At 46.5% G+C, this 21,516-nt stretch overlaps 1 protein-coding gene across 1 annotated transcript in view; it reads left to right on the top strand.

The window, feature by feature from the left end:
• LOC135809590 (leucine-rich repeats and immunoglobulin-like domains protein 3) overlaps positions 1–21,245 on the top strand; it is a 58,106-nt gene extending 36,861 nt beyond the window's left edge. The window contains exons 4-5 of the mRNA XM_065322973.1: positions 8,212–8,377; positions 20,577–21,245. Coding sequence (XP_065179045.1) covers positions 8,212–8,377; positions 20,577–20,833 — 423 coding nt within the window. The 3' untranslated portion in view covers positions 20,834–21,245. The remainder of the gene's footprint in view (positions 1–8,211; positions 8,378–20,576) is intronic.
• The last annotated feature ends 271 nt before the right edge of the window (positions 21,246–21,516 follow it).

Here is a 21,516-nt window from a genome sequence, read left to right as displayed (position 1 = left end):
CCTAGATTTTGCTCTGGTTACCGACGGCTCCCATGTAGTCAAGGCGGAAGTAGTCTCAATGAACGGTGTTAGTGATCACGATCTCATCATTGTCCAATGTGCCTATCAAGACCTTGAGCCCATTCCTGCGCACACTCACAGGCTGATTCAGAAGCCTGCACCCCATTCTATGGATTTCGACCAATGTGGCCAGGAAATCAATGAAAGTTTCAGAACTTGGGAGTCGCCCACCAGCCTGGACGGTCAAGTGAAGCACTTTTCCAAGTGTTTGAGACATGTTCTGGACAGAAATGCTCCGAGCACTCAGCTCAAGGTGTCTGGATTTGGCAGGCCTCGTCAGCAACCATGGGTTACGCCACACTTGAAAAAGCTTCTTCAGCTTCGAATAAACTTGCACAGGAAACTACAAAGGAACCCAACCGACGGCCCCCTCCTCCAGCAGTACCGGGCAGCACGGCGCGAGGGAACCCTCTTGAATAAGAAACTCAAAACAGAATACTGCGTGAAGGCCTTCAACACCCACAAACGCAACCCTAGAGCCCAGTGGCAAATCCTGAACAAGCTTGCAGAGACGAGAAAAAGTCAAATCCTTACCTAAGGCGACTATATCCGACCTGACAGCCACATTTGCAACCGTAGTTTGTGATCCTGCAAGACCGTCTGAACTTGTTCTACCTAGGCCGCCAGTCGACATTCCCACTCTCGACGAGTTTACGCCAGTCACAGTGGAGTATGTTGAAGATGTCTTGAAGTCATTGAACAGCCACAAAGCACAAGGCTCCGATGAAATACCACCATGTCTCCTCAAAGGATGCCGCACAGACATCGCTGGCCCACTCACCGCCATCATCAATACGTCTTTGCATACAGGCCAAGTTCCAAGTAGTTTTAAGCATGCACACGTGTGCCCACTCTACAAAGTTGGAGACGCAACTATCGGCTCCAACTACCGACCAGTGTCACTTTTGCCAGTATGTATGTGTAGGTATACTTTATTCTAATTTGCTAATCCAAACGAGCACAAATGCTCAATGACAAGGCAGCGAATATGTTATTATGTTACAGGGAAGGAAGGTTGGGGAGAAAATACGGAGGAAAAAAAAGAGAGACTGGTAGATATCTCAGTGAAGAGCAAAGCGTTATCAAACTACAAGTAAGCCGGCGAACGATAGTTCTGTAACCTGCCTAATAAACTAAGTACTTTTTTCAGGCGTGCAATGGACTGTCATTAAAACAGAAACAGAAAAATAATAATAAGGCACCCATTTTGTTAGTCCAGGGGATGGCCCACGCCTGGTAAAGAGAATAAAATAGAGAAAAGAAAAAAACAAACAAAAAAACAAGGTACTAACTGCTAACGAGAGTACTTGCTACTAACATCGGGAGGATTTTTTTTTTGAAAAAGGCCCAACCCTGCCCTGCCAGTTACGGACCTACGGGGGTTGCCATGGCAAATAGTAATGGTAAACAGTGAAAATCAATCACAGACAGGAAGCTGTCTCAGGGCAAGTATATAATCATAACATCAGGAAGATCGGAGGGTATACAGTACGACGGCAGCTTTGAAGCTGCTGAGAGACGACAGTACTCTGACTGCATCCGGTAGGACGTTCCAAAGGGCACTACCTTGGGAGGCAGGGCGAGATCGCCCGGCGCGGGTTCGTGTAGCTGGTAGACGGAGCCCCAGGGCGAGATCCAGGCGCATCCTACGATCCGCGCAGCGTACGAAGAGCTCCTGGAGGGATGGATTCGCACTGGCGTGTATGCACCTCCAGACAAAGACCAGGACTTTCTGCCGATGTACTTCTCCAATCCTGAACACCTGCATGCGTTCCAGGAGATCACTGGCACAAGAGAACCCTGGCCGACCATAAACTGCTCTTGCCCCACGGTTTTATGCTACTTGGAGCCGGTCAGTCTGGGCCTGAGTGAGACCTGGGCTAAACGCAACGGACCCATACAGTAGATCCGGCATGATAGCTGCCTTGAAGAACAGCACACGGCTAGCAAGTGTTAGCGACTTTCGTGTCCACCACAGAGTTCCAATTTTCTTACTGGCTTTCAGGATGCTCGCATCGACCTGGGTTAGAGACGGCTGTTGTGAGCTCTGAAGAAACGAGGTCAGCGCTGCGGCGGCTGGAAGTCAAAGCTATATCGTCTGCAAACTGGATTGACATAGTCGGGCAGGTAACAGTCGGTACGTCTCTAGTGTATATGCTGAAGAGCAGCGGCCCCAGGACCGAACCCTTCGGAACACCGCAGGTGCATGTAACAACCCTGCCGAGTCTGGTACCAGTGCACACTTGCTATTGGCGACTTGACAGGTAATGTTTGAACCAAGTCAGTGCTCCTCCAGTAACGCCAATGCCAAAAAGGTCCTGGATAAGAATGCTGTGTTTGACTTTATCGAAGGCTTTCGACATATCTAGAAGGCAGTTTGCCAAAACTAGACCATCATCTCGCCCAGTATCACCTCTGTCAGTTAGTAGGGCAAGAGCATCTTCCGTAGAGTGCCCATGACGGTACGCAAGTTGGTTCACTGGCAAGATGTTCATCCGTGCGACATGTTTCACCAACAATTTCTGCACGTCCTTCTCAAGGATTTTGGACAGTATCGGTAGCAGTGATACCGGGCAGAAATATTTGGGAACAGAAGGATAACCAGACTTGTGGTGCGGAACAACGTGAGCTAATTTGAACTGCTGTGGAACTTTGCCGCTGGATAATGATGCATTAAACAATGTGGTAAGAGATGAAGCTAATATATCAGCACAATACTTGATCAGGAGACCCGGGATTCCATCACTTCCAGTAGCTTTGGCCGAGTTGACTTGCTGCAGCAAGCGCTCCAAAGCGCCCACTGTGACAGGTGGAAAGGACACTAGGGAATGCTCCGCAGGGGGTCCTGCAGGCAGGAGTAGTTCGGATGGCCGAGTGATGTCCGTGACGACAGTCTCGAAAGCAGACGTAATCGCCTCCACACCACACGATGGCTCCTGATGTGTCCGCTTTTGACCGGTAACGGAGTTTATGACGGACCATAGCTGACGGTGTTTCCCGTGTTCTCCGCGCACTTGTTTCGAAAGAACTCGTTCCGTTTACGCCTGTAGGCATTTGATGCAGCGGACCGGGTCTGTTTGAATGCTGAGTGGGCCTGCTGGCAAGTTTTGTCCGATAGCCAACGCTTGTGCAGCCTGTTCTTCCGCATCGTAAGCTAATACAGCTCTCTGTCCGACCACGGTGGTTCGCTTGGGCGTTTCCGGCTTTGCTCGCAAGTGAATGGAGCATGGCGATCCAGAACAGTTATAAACTTTGAATGCCAGTCTTGCCACATTTCATCCACGTTAGCCTGAGCAGGAAAAGCATACAAGTTTGCAGCAGTAAGGTCATTTCGGAAGTCGTTTATATTGATGTTGCTGAGATTTCGGGTGGATGTAGCCGGCTTACTGGTCGACTGCTTGGGCACGGAAATGTCCAGCTTGGCAAGAACTGCAAAGTGGTCACTGATCTTGCACTGAATGACATGGCACATCGCTACTGTTTCAGGACGGGCTAGGATTAGGTCGATTACGGTACCTTGGGGGCAGCCAGGCGTCACGCGCGTGGCACTATCCACATGGTTTGCTAGACCGTATGCACCTGCCAAGTCAAATGGATGGCAAGTTTGATAGTGTGTCCTGCTGGTATCAATACCAGGCGGTCTGGCATTCGCGTTGAAATCGCCGAGGAGAGTTATCGATGGGGTTATCCGTGAGGCTCCGTCAAGCGCTCTCTCTAATCGGGTCCAAAAGCTCATGGGCTCAGTTGGTGGGCGGTAGACACAAGCAAATACATGGTGGGCTGTCCCAGAATTCGTTGTCTGTAACCAAAGAGCTTCCAGGCCATCCTGCGCAAGGTCCAGCCGAGGTTGGAGAGCAAGAGATGAGCGATAGTAGAATGCCACGCCGCCTCCTGGGCGCCCACGGTCAAGTCTCACGAAGGAGTAGTCTAGAATGACTAGTTCTCCATTACTGATAGTCTCATCTAGCCATGTCTCTGCAAGGCCAATCACGTCGATCTGGGAGCTATCTAGGAGTGCCTTAATTTCATGTCTCTTGTGTCGCAGACTGCAAACATTTAGGAATGCAATTGTCAAGGGGGTTAACTTATTGTGTGGGGTACTGTGCCTGGTGAAAATGGTGATGCATAGGAGAAAACTTGCGTAACACAATACAAAGCAATCAAAATGAAGATAAAGAAGAATCGTGCGAGCAAAGAATCAATCTATGGACTACGGCGCCAGATCCTCGGCTGTGAGCGGATTCTGATGGGCTTCTTGGCTTTCCTTTGCTTCCTGGTACGAACATCTGTGAAAGCTTCAGAATCAGAGCCACCGTTCTCGTCTTCCATTTCGGAGCCGACATTTTCCCAGCTTCTATTTTCCGGGAGCTCATCCGCCGACGACTTAACCTTGTCGCAGCTGTTTTCATCTTCAACAGTGTGTGTATGTACATGTTTGCGGGGTCTGGTTCTTGCGCGTCCCAGCTGATCTTGTGCTAGGCTGCCCATTGACCTTGTCAGGTACGGTGGACTCGCCCGCACTGGCGCCAACGTCAACTGCTACAGTTTCTGTGTGAGGGCTTTCATTTATCTGTTCTTGGCTTGGCGCCTCTTGGTGACCCGTACTAGAACTCAATTGCCCTTGCAAGGAGTCTGCGTAGGACATGTTGGTCTGCGAGTTGTGTACGCCATTTCTCGCACCTGCAGCTGCTGTACCTGGGCAGTCTTTTGCCAGATGGCCAGAGACACTGCAGCGCCAACAAGTTTGAATTTGACCTTTGTGCCATACTCTTACGGTACGGGAACCTACTCGCAAGCTAGAAGGCACAGCCTTCCTCAGGGAAACTTTGACATACGTGGTCCCGGTGTCAGCTGCAAAGCCCTCATGGCTAACAATCTTCCTCTTTGGAGGACCATGGACCCGACCATAGAGTGAAATTTCATGCACAAGAGCACCATCTTGCAATGACAGGGGGCATCCGAATACATGGAGAGTCGTAACTGACATGCCTCCCATTACAACTTCGACATTCTAACTGGCAAATACGAATTCTTCCTCTGATGTCAACAGGCGGTCGCGCACTCCTTGGGTGATGAAGGTGACATTGCACCAGCCAGGCTTCCCGTTTAGGTCCAGGTGGCTGAGTTCGGAGGGCTGAACACCCAGTCTAGACAGCTTCTTGATAAAAAATACATGGTCCAAAGGCCAGTCCTTGTGGACCCTAAACGTAAATGAGGCAGGAGCAGGAGCTCCAGAAGTGCTCCTGTCCTCCATCGTGAATTTGCAAGGATGCTAGTGATATCCAAAGTGCTTGAGAAGGTAGTACACGGACAACTTGTAGCATTCTTCGACAATCATCAGGAAGTTGGTGCACTACCGGAGAAGCAGTTTGCTTACAGACACAATCACAGCTGTGAAGACCTTTTGGTGTATGCAATAAACGACTGGCAGTTGGCCTTGGACAAGAAGCAGCTGTGTGGAGCCATGTTTGTGGACACGAGCAAGGCCTTTGACCGCGTTCAGCATAGCAAGCTCGTGCAGGAACTGGCTTCAGTTGGCGTCGGAGGTGTGGCATTGCGTTGGTTCGCAGACTACCTTACTGGGAGAACCCAGCAGGTCATTGTCGGCGATGCCCGAGGCAGTACAGAGCCCTGCTCACGTGGTGTACCACAAGGCTCCGTGTTAGGTCCCTTACTTTTCTGCATTTATATCCGCCGTACCCCTCAGAAATTTCAATATTGCTGTGCTCTCCTGTTTGCGGACGACATCGTGTTCTACGTCATTGGTCGCAAGGCTTCAACCGTGCTCAGAATGCTGCAGACAGATCTCTTGAATCTGGAGGACTTCCTCAGCGAATGGGGACTGGTGCTGAATCCCAAAAAGTCTCAGCTACTGCTGTTCAGACGACATGCTGCGCACCTGCACGTGATCCCCAGCATCACCTGCAAAGGCACCGTAATCCCCGAGTCCAGCCATGTTCTGTACTTTGGCCTCCTATTTGACTCGTCGCTCAGCTTCGAGCAGCAGGTTGAGCGTGTGTGCGCAAAGGCACATTGCAAGGTTGCCTCATTTCGCCACGGACGCCGCGATGTCTCCATGACCGGCCGCCACATGTTTTACCTGACAATTGTCCAGAGTACCTTGGACTATGCCAGCACATGTTATGTTCAATGCTTGTCTGCTAAACTCCGAGACAAACTTGAGTCAACCAGCAACAGGTGCCTAAAGCGAGTGTTTGGCCATGATCAGTATACTTCTATCGATTGTATTCTCACCAAATATAACCTGTACACTTTCTCTCGCCGTGTAAACTTGAAGCTGTTTGTGTTTGTTTTTAGTTGTCTATCTCGTTGCACCAGTCCTCTTCTAAGCACGATATTTACCCCCCGCTCTGCATCATGCCGCACAAATGCCGCTACCCGCGGTCAAGCTTCAGCCGCTCTGAACCTACCCAGTGCTACGTCTCGTTACGGCCTGAATGCTATTTCATTTTTGGCAGCAGACAGATGGAACATGCTTCCACCTGGATGTCGTCAAGCTAAGCCCCTTTCTGCATTTGTCACAAGCACCAAGTCATTCCTAGGGTTCCCAGTAAAAAGGCAACCCCTGTTGGGAGTTCCCTAGTAAAATAATAAATTCTACTACTACTACCACCTGGAAAAACACGATGACGCCTGTTGGGAATTCCCTAGTAAAATAAGAATAAAACTAAAAAACAAAATAAAAATATGCCTTGAGCCCCTGGGTCCTTCGTCATTCCGGCACCCAATCTTACTGTACTTCTCGAAGTACACTTGTCATGATGATTTGATGGAATGTTTTAACACTTCTTGCTGAAGGGGAGCATCACGGACACTTCTTTGGTCTCCTCCACGGCACTTCTCTGCACACAGTTGCAGAAACGTTGCGAAGCAGTTTGTGAAAATGAAGAAAGTTGCGAAAGTTGTGATTTCTTCCAAAACAGCAAAATTTGTGAAAAAGAGGCGAGAATCTTTGGGAAAGGGCTGTCACTGATACCGCGGGTTGCGATGGGAAGCCTGGAATTGTTGGAGGAAGTAGGCTGACTTCAAGCGACGGGACATGATGCTACATTCCCGACGGAGGGCGCGATATTGCCATACCTTGGACGGGTGCCGCCTGGAGGCCCGATGTAAGTGCTTCTTACGATGCAGCAAGTTTCTCAGTTCGTCGAAAGATTACATGTATGCAAAGTGCAATGTACATGTGTTACATGAAAGGTATGCATTGGAGGTAACTACAGAGCATCTATATTATGGTAACGTCATGATGCGCGACCTCAACACGTTCACGTGCTGTCAATGGTTGATACAACTACTTGGAGTACATGTACTAGTTCCTTGACTTTATGCTCATACATCATACATTCCAACAACCTTGTTTGTTTGTTTGTTTCTTTTATTTGAATTCGTTTAGAGCACAGGCAATTCTGCCTTCTCACCAGAGGAAAATCTCCGGTTCCTGCTAAGAACGAATATAATATTATGAGAGAAGGAAATATTAAAAAGAATCACATGATAATTCCAAAGCACAAATTATGTATATAATTCAAATGGGTGTGTGTATGTGTAAGCATGCAGTGAAAAACAACAAGAGAAAACATGCAGTAATGTGTAGGGATGCCGAGCAAGGAAGGAGCGCAATTAACACTGGTGACAAATTACAGTTAATTCTGTTCATAGCCAGTTTAAAGGCAAAAGCCGCAGTGTGGAGGCGAATATCGCTGGGAAGGGCATTCTAAAGAGTGCTTCCCACAAATGTCAATGACTGACGACCGGAAGGTCCAGAAAGGAAAGGCACTTGCAGTAGTCGCTGTTCCTGTCCTCGAGTAATTCGGCGATCATCCCAGAATGCTTGGACTGTATTAGTCATCAACTGAAAGTAGGTGCAGAAAAGAGGACTTGCAAGATCATGTAGGCACCGGAAAACAAAAAACAAAACCTTGTAGTGAAAAATGTGAGTTAGGGATCGAATAGAAAAGCGCACGAGGGGGGGGGGGGCTGTGGATGCACGCTGGAAAGTGGGAAAATTGCACGAATTCCGGATTTGCTGGATTTGATTAAACGACTCTGCAGCTGCTGTGTCAGCGACGGGAAGAATGCATTGGATGCGTACGTTAGTCGTGCTTGATGACTGTTATCTTATGTTAACAGACTGGTGATTCGTCATGGAATGGGTTTGCATCCAGGTATTCATTATCAACAGATAACCTTACACTGACCATTTCAGCTATCCAGTACAATGACACTGGTGTATACAACGTCAAACTGGGAAACTTAGCTGGAGACATAACTGTCAAGTTTTACTTGAGTTATTCAGGTAAGCTCTGGTTTGTGGCGGTCTCAGTTAAAGTTTCCAGAATATATGGGAGTTTGAATAGTATAACCCAGAAGAGGATTTTAATTTCTGCGAGAAAAAGGACTGCAGAAAATCGAAAATTGTGAGTCTGTCTGTTTCTTCTATTAGAATTCATTTAGAGCACAGGAAATTCTGCCTTCTCACCAGAGAAAAAGCCTCTGGTTCCTGCTAAGAACAAATATAATATTATGAGAAGAAAATATTATAAAGAATCATAACATGATAATTCCAAAGCACAAAGTATGTATATAATTCAAATGGGTGGGTGTATGTGTAAGCATGCAGTGAAGAACACACAGAGAAAACATCCAGTAATGTGTAGGGATGCCGAGCAAGGAAGGAGCGCGATTAGCACTGGTTACAAATTACAATTAATTCTGTTCAGAGCCAGTTTAAAGGCAAAAGCCGCACTGTAGAGGCGAATATCACTGGGAAGGGCATTCCAAAGAGTGCTTCCCACAAATGTCAATGACGGACAACAAGAAGGTCCAGGAAGGAAAGGCACTTGCAGTAGCCGCTGTTCCTGCCCTCGAGTAATTCGGCGATCATCCCCGGATGCTTGGCCTGTATTAGCCGTCAACTGAAAGTAGGTGCTGAAAAGAGGACTTGCAAGATCATGTAGGCAACGGAAAACCGAAAAACACCTTGCAGTGAAAAATGTGAGTTAGGGATCGAATAGATAATCTCACGAGGAGGGGGCTGTGGATGCATGGCTGGAGAGTCGGAAAATTGCACCAATTCCGGATTCGCTGGATTTGATTAAACAACTCTGCAGCTGCTGTGTCAGCGACGGAAAGAATGCATTGGATGCGTACGTTAGTCGTGCTTGCACAATGCCAATGTACCAAAGTCTGCGGGCTGTTATGGGCAGAGATCGCCCATGGTGCATATGGCGCCATAGCTGGCTGAGACTAGATCCAACTTTTGGAGCTCCTCCCCAACCGGCTCTTCAACTAAGGCCCCATAGTGTCGCGTACGCGAGCTTCGTGATTTGAATCTCGATTACTTAGTTATAATTTTACTACTTCCCTTTTTTCACGTCGGCTCTACGCGACGTCATTTGCTTTCCCCAGCTCCGCTTGTGAGGCGCATGTGCCATCCTTTTTCAGGGCTTTTTGACTTTTACAGTTTTGGAGAGAGAGGCAAAGATAGAAGCTTGAAAGTATTTACTATTTATGGCAAGGTCGCTGCGATGAGTGTGAGTTCGTGTAGAAGCATGTAGCCCTTTAGATGCAAGAGTGAACCCAGGGTGCAGAGGTGAAAGTGTTCACCACACATAGTGTTTTGTGTCCCCTGAGCCCATGCTATTTGTAACGTGGATGCCCATACTGTAACATGAGACGAGAGAAAAGTGGTGTCATGGCCATGTTAGGACGGACGAGGAACATAGCACACACTTCAGTTCCGTGAAGCTCTCTGCAGTCCGGTGTGAGCAGTCTTGAGAGGGACAAACCTGAGCCTCGTGACAACTCCAGATTTCTTGTTAAGGCCTCTATATGCTCGGCCATGGGAGTATCGAGACTGTCCGAAGCCCAACCGACAACACCCTGTCGGCGCTGCAAGAGGTGGCCCAACACCTGATGGTGCTTACAACGCGAACAGCGACAGCACGGCATCTGCTGGCACCCAGCAATGATCAGTGCAGCTCCACCGCTCCGCTGGCTGGTAACCAACGCATTTGGCCTCACCAGCAAGCATGGACAGCTGCAGCATGCACTACTCAACGATAACGTCGACATAGCGGTTATCACAGAAATGAAATTCTCGGCCCAGACCTTAGCCTATGAGACGATATTTCCAGGATATACACCACCCATCCGACGTGCCCGGGATGCGTTCGGTGGCGGCATTCCGGTATGGGTGAAGTCCGGCTTCCCAGTGGTGCACCTCGACCAGATTCCCACTGAGCACGTGGAAGATGACGAGTAGGAAAAGAGCTTTCCAGTAAGCCGTATATTGTGAGAAATCCGTTGAGAAACAATCAATATGTGGCAATTTGCTTGCGCCGGTGATCGCCGTTGCCGGGAGCCAGATTTTGTCAAATTTCAAACCAATGCTTGTCCTAAATTTTCCTAAATTGAGCCTAGAGATAAGGTCCGTTCGCTATTTTTGTAGTGGCTTTAAGATGGCAAATAAGTCAGCATACATGAAAGATGCGGCCAAAGCCATAAATGCCTGGTTCACCTCTGCTGGTTTTGCAAAGATTGCGCCTCTTCCCAGTAGTCTCAAACTGAGTAAGAGGAAGAACCGGAATGATGCAGACAACACCTCTCGTTTGGTTGCCGACTTAGCAGACGACATCATCTCTAGCGAGGGTCCCTGGTTTGTGTCCTGGTGGTGACAGTCAATTTTTTCTTCAGACTTTTCCTGTTTGTCTCTTTCCCTCAAACCAGTTAATATGTTATGACTTGGGGCTCCCCGCGTGCTAGTTTGTACGTGAAGTGTGTGGGTTACAGTGGGGGCTGCGTCCCACCCGCCTGTGTGGATTCACAGAAAGTGTGAGTTACGAAGTCTGAAGAAAATGTTGTACGGCCTCTGCTGGGATGACGACTACACCATAGCTCAGTGGTTAGAGCATTGCTGGCTACAAGCGAGGGTCCCTGGTTCGGGTCCTGGTGGTGACAGTCAATTTTTTCTTCAGACTTTTCCCGTTTGTCTCTTTCCCTCAAACCCAGTCAATATTATTATTATTATTCAACGCAATAAATAGAGTAAGCTGCGCACTCAGTACAAACACCATAAGCAAAACTTGTTTTCATGTAAATAAAGAAGCTTGTTCCTAAACGTTTTCGTTGCCATCTCATCAGAGGATTACTGGCAAATCAAAAATAGCTCTTAACTCAATATATATGTTGGACTCAGTATAGAGTCCATGCACTATATGATGTCCAGTACCCTATATAGAGTCCATTGGTCCAAAATCCACTATACAGAGTCCAGGAGTCCACTCAGTTTTGATCAGCTTCATCCTGCCGCGGAATCCCCTATAAGGAGTACACTTTTTCTACAAGTCCCCTATTCACGGTCCAGGAGTCCAGTTTATCCAGTCACGCCGTCCTGTGTGTTGTGCCCGAAAGAGAAAACACCTTTTCAGTTTTGCTTGCCTCATGGCAGCGCATTCCTTTCTTCACTTCAGCCATGGCTGCCAGTTCTGCTGTGCAGTTGCTGACAGTAATCTGTCTCGAGGTAACCAAGGAGGATAAGGAGACGTTCAAAATCAAATCTGGAAAGCGTCTTGTGGTTCTCTGAAGACGTTTCATCCGTGCGCGGGATGAAAGCAGAAATTGCAGAACGAGAAAAGTTCAGCACAGTTCAAATCTGACGAGTCAGGTACACTGACACTCTCTTTCGTTCGACACCACAAGGATCCCCTGTTTGGCTGGCCATTGCTGCCAGGAAGGCGTTTGAACGGATTCATCAGAGCGAGGGATGAAAGCAGAAAGCGGAGAACGAGAAAAGTTCAGCACAGTTCCAATCTGACGAGTCAGATACACTGACACTCTCTTTCGTTCGACGCCACAAGGATACCCTGTTTGACTGGACAAGAGGTGCCTGTACCACCGTGTCAAAAGGCTGTCCAACTACATGGCAGGACGATGACTGAGGTAAGGAAGCTTTTACTCGTTTCGATTGGTCTGCTGTGTAGGCTGTCGTTATGCTTGAATTTTTTTCCATTTTCAAGGATCGTATCGCGTTTTTGTTTGATGTTGCTTGAATGAATGCCATAAAAGTAATCAACCACTTCGTAATAGTCCTCAAGGACTGCAAGGACTTTGCATCAATCGTATAGGATCGTCTAGATATCATCAATTATTATTTTATTTCATGAGAAAAGTATTTTTATCCCTGTGATAATTATGTGAACTCCACGACACTCTTCCTCTACTACTAGGCTCTAGTATGATGTCAAATACAATGGGATCCACAAACGCAGTGCCAGTGTACCGTAGTAGTAGTAGGAGGATTTCTTGTATGCCGATGACAAGAAAAAGCTTCTCAAGCTAATACATGTACTCGTATTCCATGAAGTAACCGTTTTGATTTCACAAACATGACATTGTGTCAGTGAAACTGCCTCGTGACAACAAATCATTGCTTTTCCATCTTGGGGAGGACTGACTGACTGCAACGCTGTACAGATTGTTTAAATCATCTCATTTCAATTTAGGTGCACTGAAGTGAAACACTGTGTACACTACATGTATGGTGGTGTGTCTGTGCGTCTTGAGTGTGCACAAACAATCTTATTCCTCGTATTACTAATAGATTATTGTCCCCACGGTCGCCTGTTCACAGGTCTTTGTGTGGATGGATTTTCATTGAGCATCACATTCGTTGAGAACTTGGTAGATATGTGATCCCATGCATCATTACGGTAATAAGCGTATCCTTGTGCTATATATTTGTTGCAGGTGTGCTGATCTTCAGAAGCTTGCGGAACTGAGTGCTGCTGAACATTTGCATGGCCATGAGCAATGGTGAAGCTTGCTATTGCACTCTCAGCATGTGCTAGTATTATGCTGACTACTGCACTATGTTACTCTCTTACACTACTACATGTATGTAAACGTGCGTGCATCCGCCCACGTATGCATTCGTTTCGTATAATTATTTGTTGTCCCTCTTGACTTAACGTGTAAATGGGTGGACGTTTGTATGGCTGTTTGAGTTGCTTGTGTATTGTGTCTCTACTCTTTTCTTGGTGTTTTCTTGGCGTTGTATAAGTTTGTGTGTGTGTGTGTGCGCGCGCACAAGAATTTGAAAACAAATAATTAATCATTGTCTCTCCATTATTCTCTTTCGATTCTTGTTTTTTTCTAGGTATTTTCTTGGCGTTGTGTGTGTATGTGCATGTGTGTGTGTGCGTGCACAATAATTTGGCAACACTACATGATTGAGATATTGTAATTTGCAGCGTCTGCGAAAAGACCACTTGATTTGAGGATGGTGTTTGTAGGGTTTTTCATGTAATGAAGTGGATGCAGTGGCGCCTCAATACTTATTTTTTATCTTGAGAAGTGAATGATGTAAAGGATTAAAGGGAGAGGCCGTTTTCTGGTTAATATTCACTGCTTATAGCAGATCCTATGTCTAATTTCGAACTCTGGATAGGAGATGCCTATATGGCTGGACTTTACACAGGGAGTGTTGTCCACATAAAGACTCCTTATATTTGATTTCAAAGTTTGGACTCATACATACAGTTGATTTTGGACCAATGGACTCTATATAGGGGTGAAGCCAATTGGCTGGACTCTATACAGGGAGTGATGTCCATCTAAACTTTGAGCTCACAGTTGATTCCAAGTTTGGACTCTGTACAGTGGATTTTGGACCAATGGACTCTATATAGGGGTTGGACATCATATAGGGGCTGGACGCTCTACTGAGTCCAACATAATATATATACGCACAATGCAAGTAATAATTTAGACCCTAACTAGCGCGAGAAAATGAGAGCTGAAAGAAACATTACACCAATCAACGATATCAGGTGACAACAGATGCGATAAATTCACCACTAGAAAGTAACCATGCAACCACAAACGAGAACTACTGATCTAAATTCACAAACAATTTCAACGTAAACAAATTCTTTTTCTGCCTACACAAAATCGGCTTGGTGGTAAAAATGTAGATAGACTCCAATACACGCAAATACCTTTGACTACGTGAACGAGACCAAACAGAAAAGCAATCATCAGCATAACTAGAACGACAATCACTATTCTGAACAAGATGGTTAGCAACAGAAGATTCATACACCCTAACACCGCTACTAGAACCAGTACATACTTTGGAATTACGTGACAATGAAACCGAACTGACATTCCTTGCCGCTACTGCCAATCCAGACGAGGCCGATGTAGATGTCAGTACCAAAGGCACGTCCGTTACTGGCACTGCCTGCTGCGATGATGCTCCCTTTGACGTTCCAATGGCTGTTGATGTTGATGAAGAGGAGGAGGGAGATGAGGAAGACGCTGACGACGACGACGACGTTGACGACAACGACGGAGACGATAAAGACTCTGCTAACCTCGCCCTAGAGCGAGTCACTGGTCCCGCAGACACACCATCCGGTGGTTTCTTCGGTGGCCGGCCACGCTTTTTGCCACCGGAGGTGGACACACCGGATGACGGTACCAAGGAAGTCAAAGAAGACGAAACCGCAGATACCAACATGGACGACAGGATAGAAGGAAGAGATGGTAAAGACGAAGGCAATGACGAACAAGCCGATGCCGACGAAGAAGACATTGACACCCCAGTTGGTTCCGTCCCCAGCGAGGGTGCACCTCCAGTCGCAGTACCATTCTTTGGGGGACGACCTCGTCTAAGCCTTGACGACCGTGCCTCAACAGGCATAACGTGAAGAGGCACATGCTGGTGGATCTGTGCCTCCAGGTGCTGAAGGGTCCTACCCACATACCGACTCTCACATTGCCGGCACTCGAAGTTGTAAATATGATGTGATAATTTAAGAGTGGGTAGGACATCCTTCTTCACCATGAAGGCACGAGCTGTTGTGTAGACGAACCGGACACTAACATTACGAAAGTTCGATTCTACAGCTGACTTAACTCGACGTTGCATGGTACGGCAAACAGCTTCACCCTTCCAAGGCAAACGAAGATACACCGGAGTGGCCTCGGAGGACACTTCCTTCACTCCAACCAGTGTACTAACTACGACATATTTAGATATCACATATTCCGGGTACCCATTTATTCTTAAATTATCACATCTTATTTACAACTTCGAGTGCCGGCAATGTGAGAGTCGGTATGTGGGTAGGACCCTTCAGCACCTGGAGGCACGGATCCACCAGCATGTGCCTCTTCACGTTATGCCTGTTGAGGCACGGTCGTCAAGGCCTAGACGAGGTCGTCCCCCAAAGAATGGTACTGCGACTGGAGGTGCACCCTCGCTGGGGACAGAACCAACTGGGGTGTCGTTGTCTTCTTCGTCGGCATCGGCTTGTTCGTCATTGCCTTCGTCTTTACCGTCTCTTCCTTCTATCCCGTCGTCATCGTTGGTATCTGCGGTTTCGTCTTCTTTGACTTCCTTGGTACCGTCATCCGGTGTGTCCACCTCCGGTGGCAAAAAGCGTGGCCGGCCACCGAAGAAACCACCGGATGGTGTGTCTGCGGGACCAGTGACTCGCTCTAGGGCGAGGTTAGCAGAGTCTTTATCGTCTCCGTCGTTGTCGTCATCGTCGTCGTCGTCAGCGTCTTCCTCATCTCCCTCCTCCTCTTCATCAACATCAACAGCCATTGGAACGTCAAAGGGAGCATCATCGCAGCAGGCAGTGCCAGTAACGGACGTGCCTTTGGTACTGACATCTACATCGGCCTCGTCTGGATTGGCAGTAGCGGCAAGGAATGTCAGCTCGGTTTTATTGTCACGTAATTCCAAAGTATGTACTGGTTCTAGTAGCGGTGTTAGGGTGTATGAATCTTCTGTTGCTAACCATCTTGTTCAGAATAGTGATTGTCGTTCTAGTTATGCTGATGATTGCTTTTCTGTTTGGTCTCGTTCACGTAGTCAAAGGTATTTGCGTGTATTGGAGTCTATCTACATTTTTACCACCAAGCCGATTTTGTGTAGGCAGAAAAAGAATTTGTTTACGTTGAAATTGTTTGTGAATTTAGATCAGTAGTTCTCGTTTGTGGTTGCATGGTTACTTTCTAGTGGTGAATTTATCGCATCTGTTGTCACCTGATATCGTTGATTGGTGTAATGTTTCTTTCAGCTCTCATTTTCTCGCGCTAGTTAGGGTCTAAATTATTACTTGCATTGTGCGTATATATATATATTGAGTTAAGAGCTATTTTTGATTTGCCAGTAATCCTCTGATGAGATGGCGACGAAAACGTTTAGGAACAAGCTTCTTTATTTACATGAAAACAAGTTTTGCTTATCAGTGGCGTGTCCAGGAATTTGCTGAGGGGGGGGGGGGGGGTGCGGCCGGGATCAAGGCGGGATGGGGTGGGGGTAGATGACATCATGCTACTGTCCCAGGTCAGCCATTTTGAAAACCAATGTCAAGAAGCTCCTCCTGTAGCCCCTTCTTCAACAGTTATTCACCCGAACGGCCCCAGAGACTGTTCCGGAGGATCAGCGCACCACACGGGGACAAGTGTCGAACTTGCTTCAAGTTCTCTTTCTCCGTGGGCCTGCGGTACGATCGAGCATGATGTTTTGGGGAAGCATTCTCTGGAACGCTCTCCCCTCTGATTTTAGAGTGATACGTGTCCCTGGTCCCTTCCGAAAAGCTCTTTCTGCCATTGATATACTTACTTTGTCCTCGTTAAACTTTTATTATCTGCCATAAATTCCAACCTTCTCATCTATCAATCATTTGTGCATGCATGTCTATAAAATCAACCACGTGTTCCTGACTCCATGAGATTGTCTTTCAATTCTTTGACTCCATGAAATTATTGTCTTTCTATTTCTGACTCCATGAAATTGTTCTTGATATAAATTTTTCCCTTTCTTCTTTTGGTCCTTTCTGTCTTATAAGTTATATTATTATTATCATTTCTTGTTTTCCTTGCATATCATCCCTTCATCATTCTGTGAGAACCTGTCCTATGGGCAGGTGAGAAGGCATCTCTGCCTGTTCCGGCATTTGGTGAAGTAAAATAAACAACAACAACAAGCCGTAAATCTCACACACCACGAGCAGTATTTCTGTACACGCAGCAACAAAATGTACATTGTAAACTTCAAATTTGCGAGTCCAACAATTTCTCACCGCTCTCAAAGTATCCTTTACATAGGCAGCGGTACTTGTCACTGTGCGCTGTTCTTTATGTTCTGGCTGCTCGCTGACAACAGGTTCTTCCACGTCTGGCGGAATTTGACTGTCAGTCCGCTCCGAAAGTTCAACTGGATTGTCTGGAATAACAGCAACTTCATCACTCCCACTGTTTCCTGTTGGAGCGGCAGCAGGAGTTGCGCCGCCACAGGAACGCTTTACAAAAATTCCAGGCTCTGCTGGCTAGAGCTTGGCCTTTTGGGATGTCCCTGAGACATCGAAGAAAAGCCTTCGAGTCAACCAAAACACGATTCGAACGAGGATGATCGCCTGAGCCCTCGGCATTCGAATCGTGTTTTGGTTGACTCGATCGAAGACTTTTCTTCGATGTTTGTACCGTTGAAGACGCGTCGAGCGCGTCCCAGCAGGGATCACACTGTACAACAGTACACAGTCAGGTCACCGTGTTTCTGTAGCCGCTAGCCGTGCATGCTCACTGTACGTAGACTCTACTCTAGCTCTGTAGACTGTACAGTGTACTGTAGTCTGACTGTAGTGTGTACAATCAACACCAGCTCGAGCACCGCACCGTGCAACCGCTTTTGGACAATCGTTTCAGGCCGCGCGCGCCCCGAGCCTAGTCTAGCTCGACCTGGCGCGCGCCCTGTATTATTTTTCGAAACCTAGGTCGAAATTTTTGAGGGGGGGGGGGCGCGCGCCCCCCCGCGCCCCCCCCCCCCCCTAAACCCGCCACTGCTTATGGTGTTTGTACTGAGTGCGCAGCTTACTCTATTTTATTGCGTTGATTACATTTTTATCTCCACGGAAGCTTTTTAATTATTATTATTATTATTATTTGAAGCTGCTCATGCTTATGCTTATGCCGCACGCTGCAGGCATGGCTGCACAAAGCATAAGATTGCCTTCATATCCGTTGCTGTTGCTGCTTGTGTTCTTGTATGACGTGGTATAGAATCCCATGGCATCATTGGATTAATTATACCCCTTGGGTTCCTTGTGTTATCAATTTAGCTTCGATAAATTTTAAGTCCTTTTGGTTTAGAATTCGTTTAGTGAATTAACATTGCAGGTTTCTCGAACCCTTTGGAGGGAGAATAGTTCACTCCCCTCTCCCGTGCTATCTCTCACTCCATCACCCTCACACCGTCTCCCACCGCAGCCGTCTCCTGTTCTATCCTTCATTATCCTCTGTAATGGTTGGAATCGCTCTCTTCTCTTATAATCGATTCCTGACCGGTTACAAGAGTACAGACAATACTACGCTTGCAGTCTCTCTTTTGCGTCGTGAGAAGCCCGTCATCAGTGTCTGCAACATCATGTTGTCGATGTAGAAATAAAGATCGCTCAGCAGGTTGACATTCAGCTTCTCCTCGCAGTCGCTATTACTACAGCACTGGCTATAACCGCCACCAGTATTCAGTGTCGATGTTATGAGGGCTCTTCGTTGCTATGCATATTAGACTCTCCATTGGTGGACAAACTCAGCAAGATCGCCACCAAAGAAATAATTTCGATCGCGAACTAACTTTCAGTAGCGCTTCCCACGGCGAGTCTCACGCTGACAGCTCCGGACCTTGTCGCGACACCTGTCGCCATTGCCGAGTCTAAACTCAACCTCCCTGTGACAAGCTCTCACTTAGCGCTAAAATCAATTGAGCAGACTCATTTGAAGACATTTGAAACTCCTTTGACAACAAAGACACCCACTCGATCGAAAAAGAATCTTCAAAACGCAGCGCACTTCGTGTCCCAAACTTTGACGTCACATTTTGATGATTGATATCAAGTACACAAGTGCTGGCTGCCGTGGCCGGGGCTCATATTTCCTAATTGGCTGGTGATGATTCTTGTGTAGATGCATGCGTAAGCAAAACATTACCAATCCGTAGGTGAAAGCAATTTATGCCGGCATAATTTTTGGCGTAGTCAGGTCCATTTTGACAAGGAGCATAAAATGGCATCCGAAAATCAACGGCAGATGCCCAATGAGGCTGTTCTATACATCTGCAATTGAAGGCATAACTTAGGGCATAATGTTTGCCATAATCGATTCCTTTGTTAGCAACAGTAAAAAAAATGGCATCTGAAAAATAAGGGCGGATGCCCAATGATGCTGGTGTATACACACCTGCTATTTAAAGACCATACATAGCACTTCTTGTCGATTTGGAATAATACTCCAGCAGCCACTATAGCACATCTCCCAAATATTCAGCTCTTGCTTGTGAATCTGGTATTCCTCTTGAATATTATTGTCTTGTACTTCCACAAAGCTCCCCATCGACATCATGACAATGGTCTGAGTCCTTTTTTCGTAACAATAATAATCTGTTCTTTGATCTTTTTAATAATAATAATAATAATAACTTTATTAGGATGACCTTTGGTGAAGCATATAAAAGCATAATTTGATGTTTTCTCGAACATTCTGCGAGCATCTGTTAGTGCAAAATCTGGTCATCCTCCGAGCATAATCCACATACCCCTACCAACCTGTCCTTCTCAGATGATCTGCTGGACTGTTGTATAACTTATTAGACAGACACATTTGAAACAAATAGAACATACATTGGCAAGTGGTCACTTTATCAACGTCTGCATGCATAACTTCAACACCGTCGCTTACTAGACCGCAATAAAATAATATGTAAAAAGTCGTTTCATGATCTCCTGTAAAAGGTAGCATCGAGTGGCCATCATCGAGTGGCCATCATCGAATGACCTTAAACTAATGAAGAAACAAAGAATTTTAAGCTTCAATCGGCAAACCTGTCGCAGCATTTGTGAATATTCTGTATACTTTTTAGTATAATAGGGAGGTTCCGTAGTACGATTTTTCCTGTCACAATCCTTAGAGGCTCTACGGATTTTTAAACGTCGTTTTCGAGCAGTGAAATGTTCCGGAGTACGGAACTTATGTGTTTGCCGTCATTGCCTAGGTTACGATCGCAAATATGTCACATTCCCGCGCTATGCCTTTATACTTTGAAAATCTGTACCGAAATCAAAACTTCCCGCGGAAAATCGATGTTTCTCGTACCAAATTTGTACGCGAAAAATCGTTCTGCACCCATTGACGCAAAATCTCCATAAGAAACATGGTTCTTATGAAAGCCAGTCCACACGGATTCTCCGTGCCTAAAAATTCGTATGAAGCACACCTGGAAAAAATCCGTAGCGCCCATACGGATTTTGGCACCGAAAATCGTACTCCGGACCCTCTCTAATTTTTGGAACTCGAACCGTATGCGCAACTGATCGGGAGCTAGCTCACCGCCGATGTATTACGGGGCTGATTTTGCTTATGTGAACCAACCTCTAATTCGTAAAACTGAACATTTTGCATTACATGTGTATCTCTGTTTTTTACAGACCTACAGACTTACTCTCTTTCTCATCTTATTGGTGGTACTTTCGGCGGATTGGCTTTCGGACTTTTGGCTGTGCTCCTACTGGCAATTGTCTTCTTGAGGCGAATGAAAAACAAATATAATTTGCCTGAGGTCGATCTGCAAATTGGTCAGATCCAAAACAAAGCTTATGAGGATGAAGTTGCTTTTGAAGAGACTACACTCACTGCCAGCGCTACTCATGGGACTGTACCAACCTTAGAGGAGTTAACAATATAACACTATTCACCTGTATGCTCTTTAGCTCAGCACGAATAGTTTTCCGTTCATTCCACTTTCCTTTACCTCGTGCACTGCATTGTAGCTTAACTTTCATCGTCTGCTTTCATTGTTTGCCCTTTGACAAGTGTTACTTTGCCTAAAAGTCATTCATTGTCTTAAAAGGCGGGTAAAAATTTTTTTTTGGATGTAATGACTATTTGAGTCGGCTTTCGTGCGTCACCAGCGAAGTACTAGATTAAAAGTAATATTTCTGCAGGCCCTCTGATTTGCCTAATTCTGCACAAATATGATTATTGCACGTTTCAGCCGTTCGCTTTCGCTCCTCTGAAGGCACAATTGCCTTATGCTTTCTGTTTTCCAGAACCATTTTGAAAATCCTTTAATGTACTTGCACTCTTTCTCAAAAGCATGTCATGTGTGCAACTGTCTGAGCGCGCACAAAGTGGCAATCCCAGGAGAATACTTATAATCTCCAATTGAAGTACGGCTGGGATTGGTGGCGCGTTTGGGCCAAGGGTTAGGGTTAGGGTTAGGGTTAGGGTTGGGGTTGGGGTTGGGGTTAGGGTCAGGTTTAGGGTTAAGGTTAGGGTTTTATAGATGCACAAGGCTATCGCATTATAGGGCAGCATAGCGGCGAGATGTCGAACTATTAAACTGCATGTAAAGTGAAGTCCATGTCC

Source organism: Sycon ciliatum, chromosome 2 (genome assembly GCF_964019385.1).
Source record: "Sycon ciliatum chromosome 2, ocSycCili1.1, whole genome shotgun sequence".
NCBI lineage: Eukaryota > Metazoa > Porifera > Calcarea > Leucosolenida > Sycettidae > Sycon > Sycon ciliatum.
Note: the sequence above shows the minus strand (reverse complement) of the source record. Positions and strands in the feature narration are given on the sequence as shown.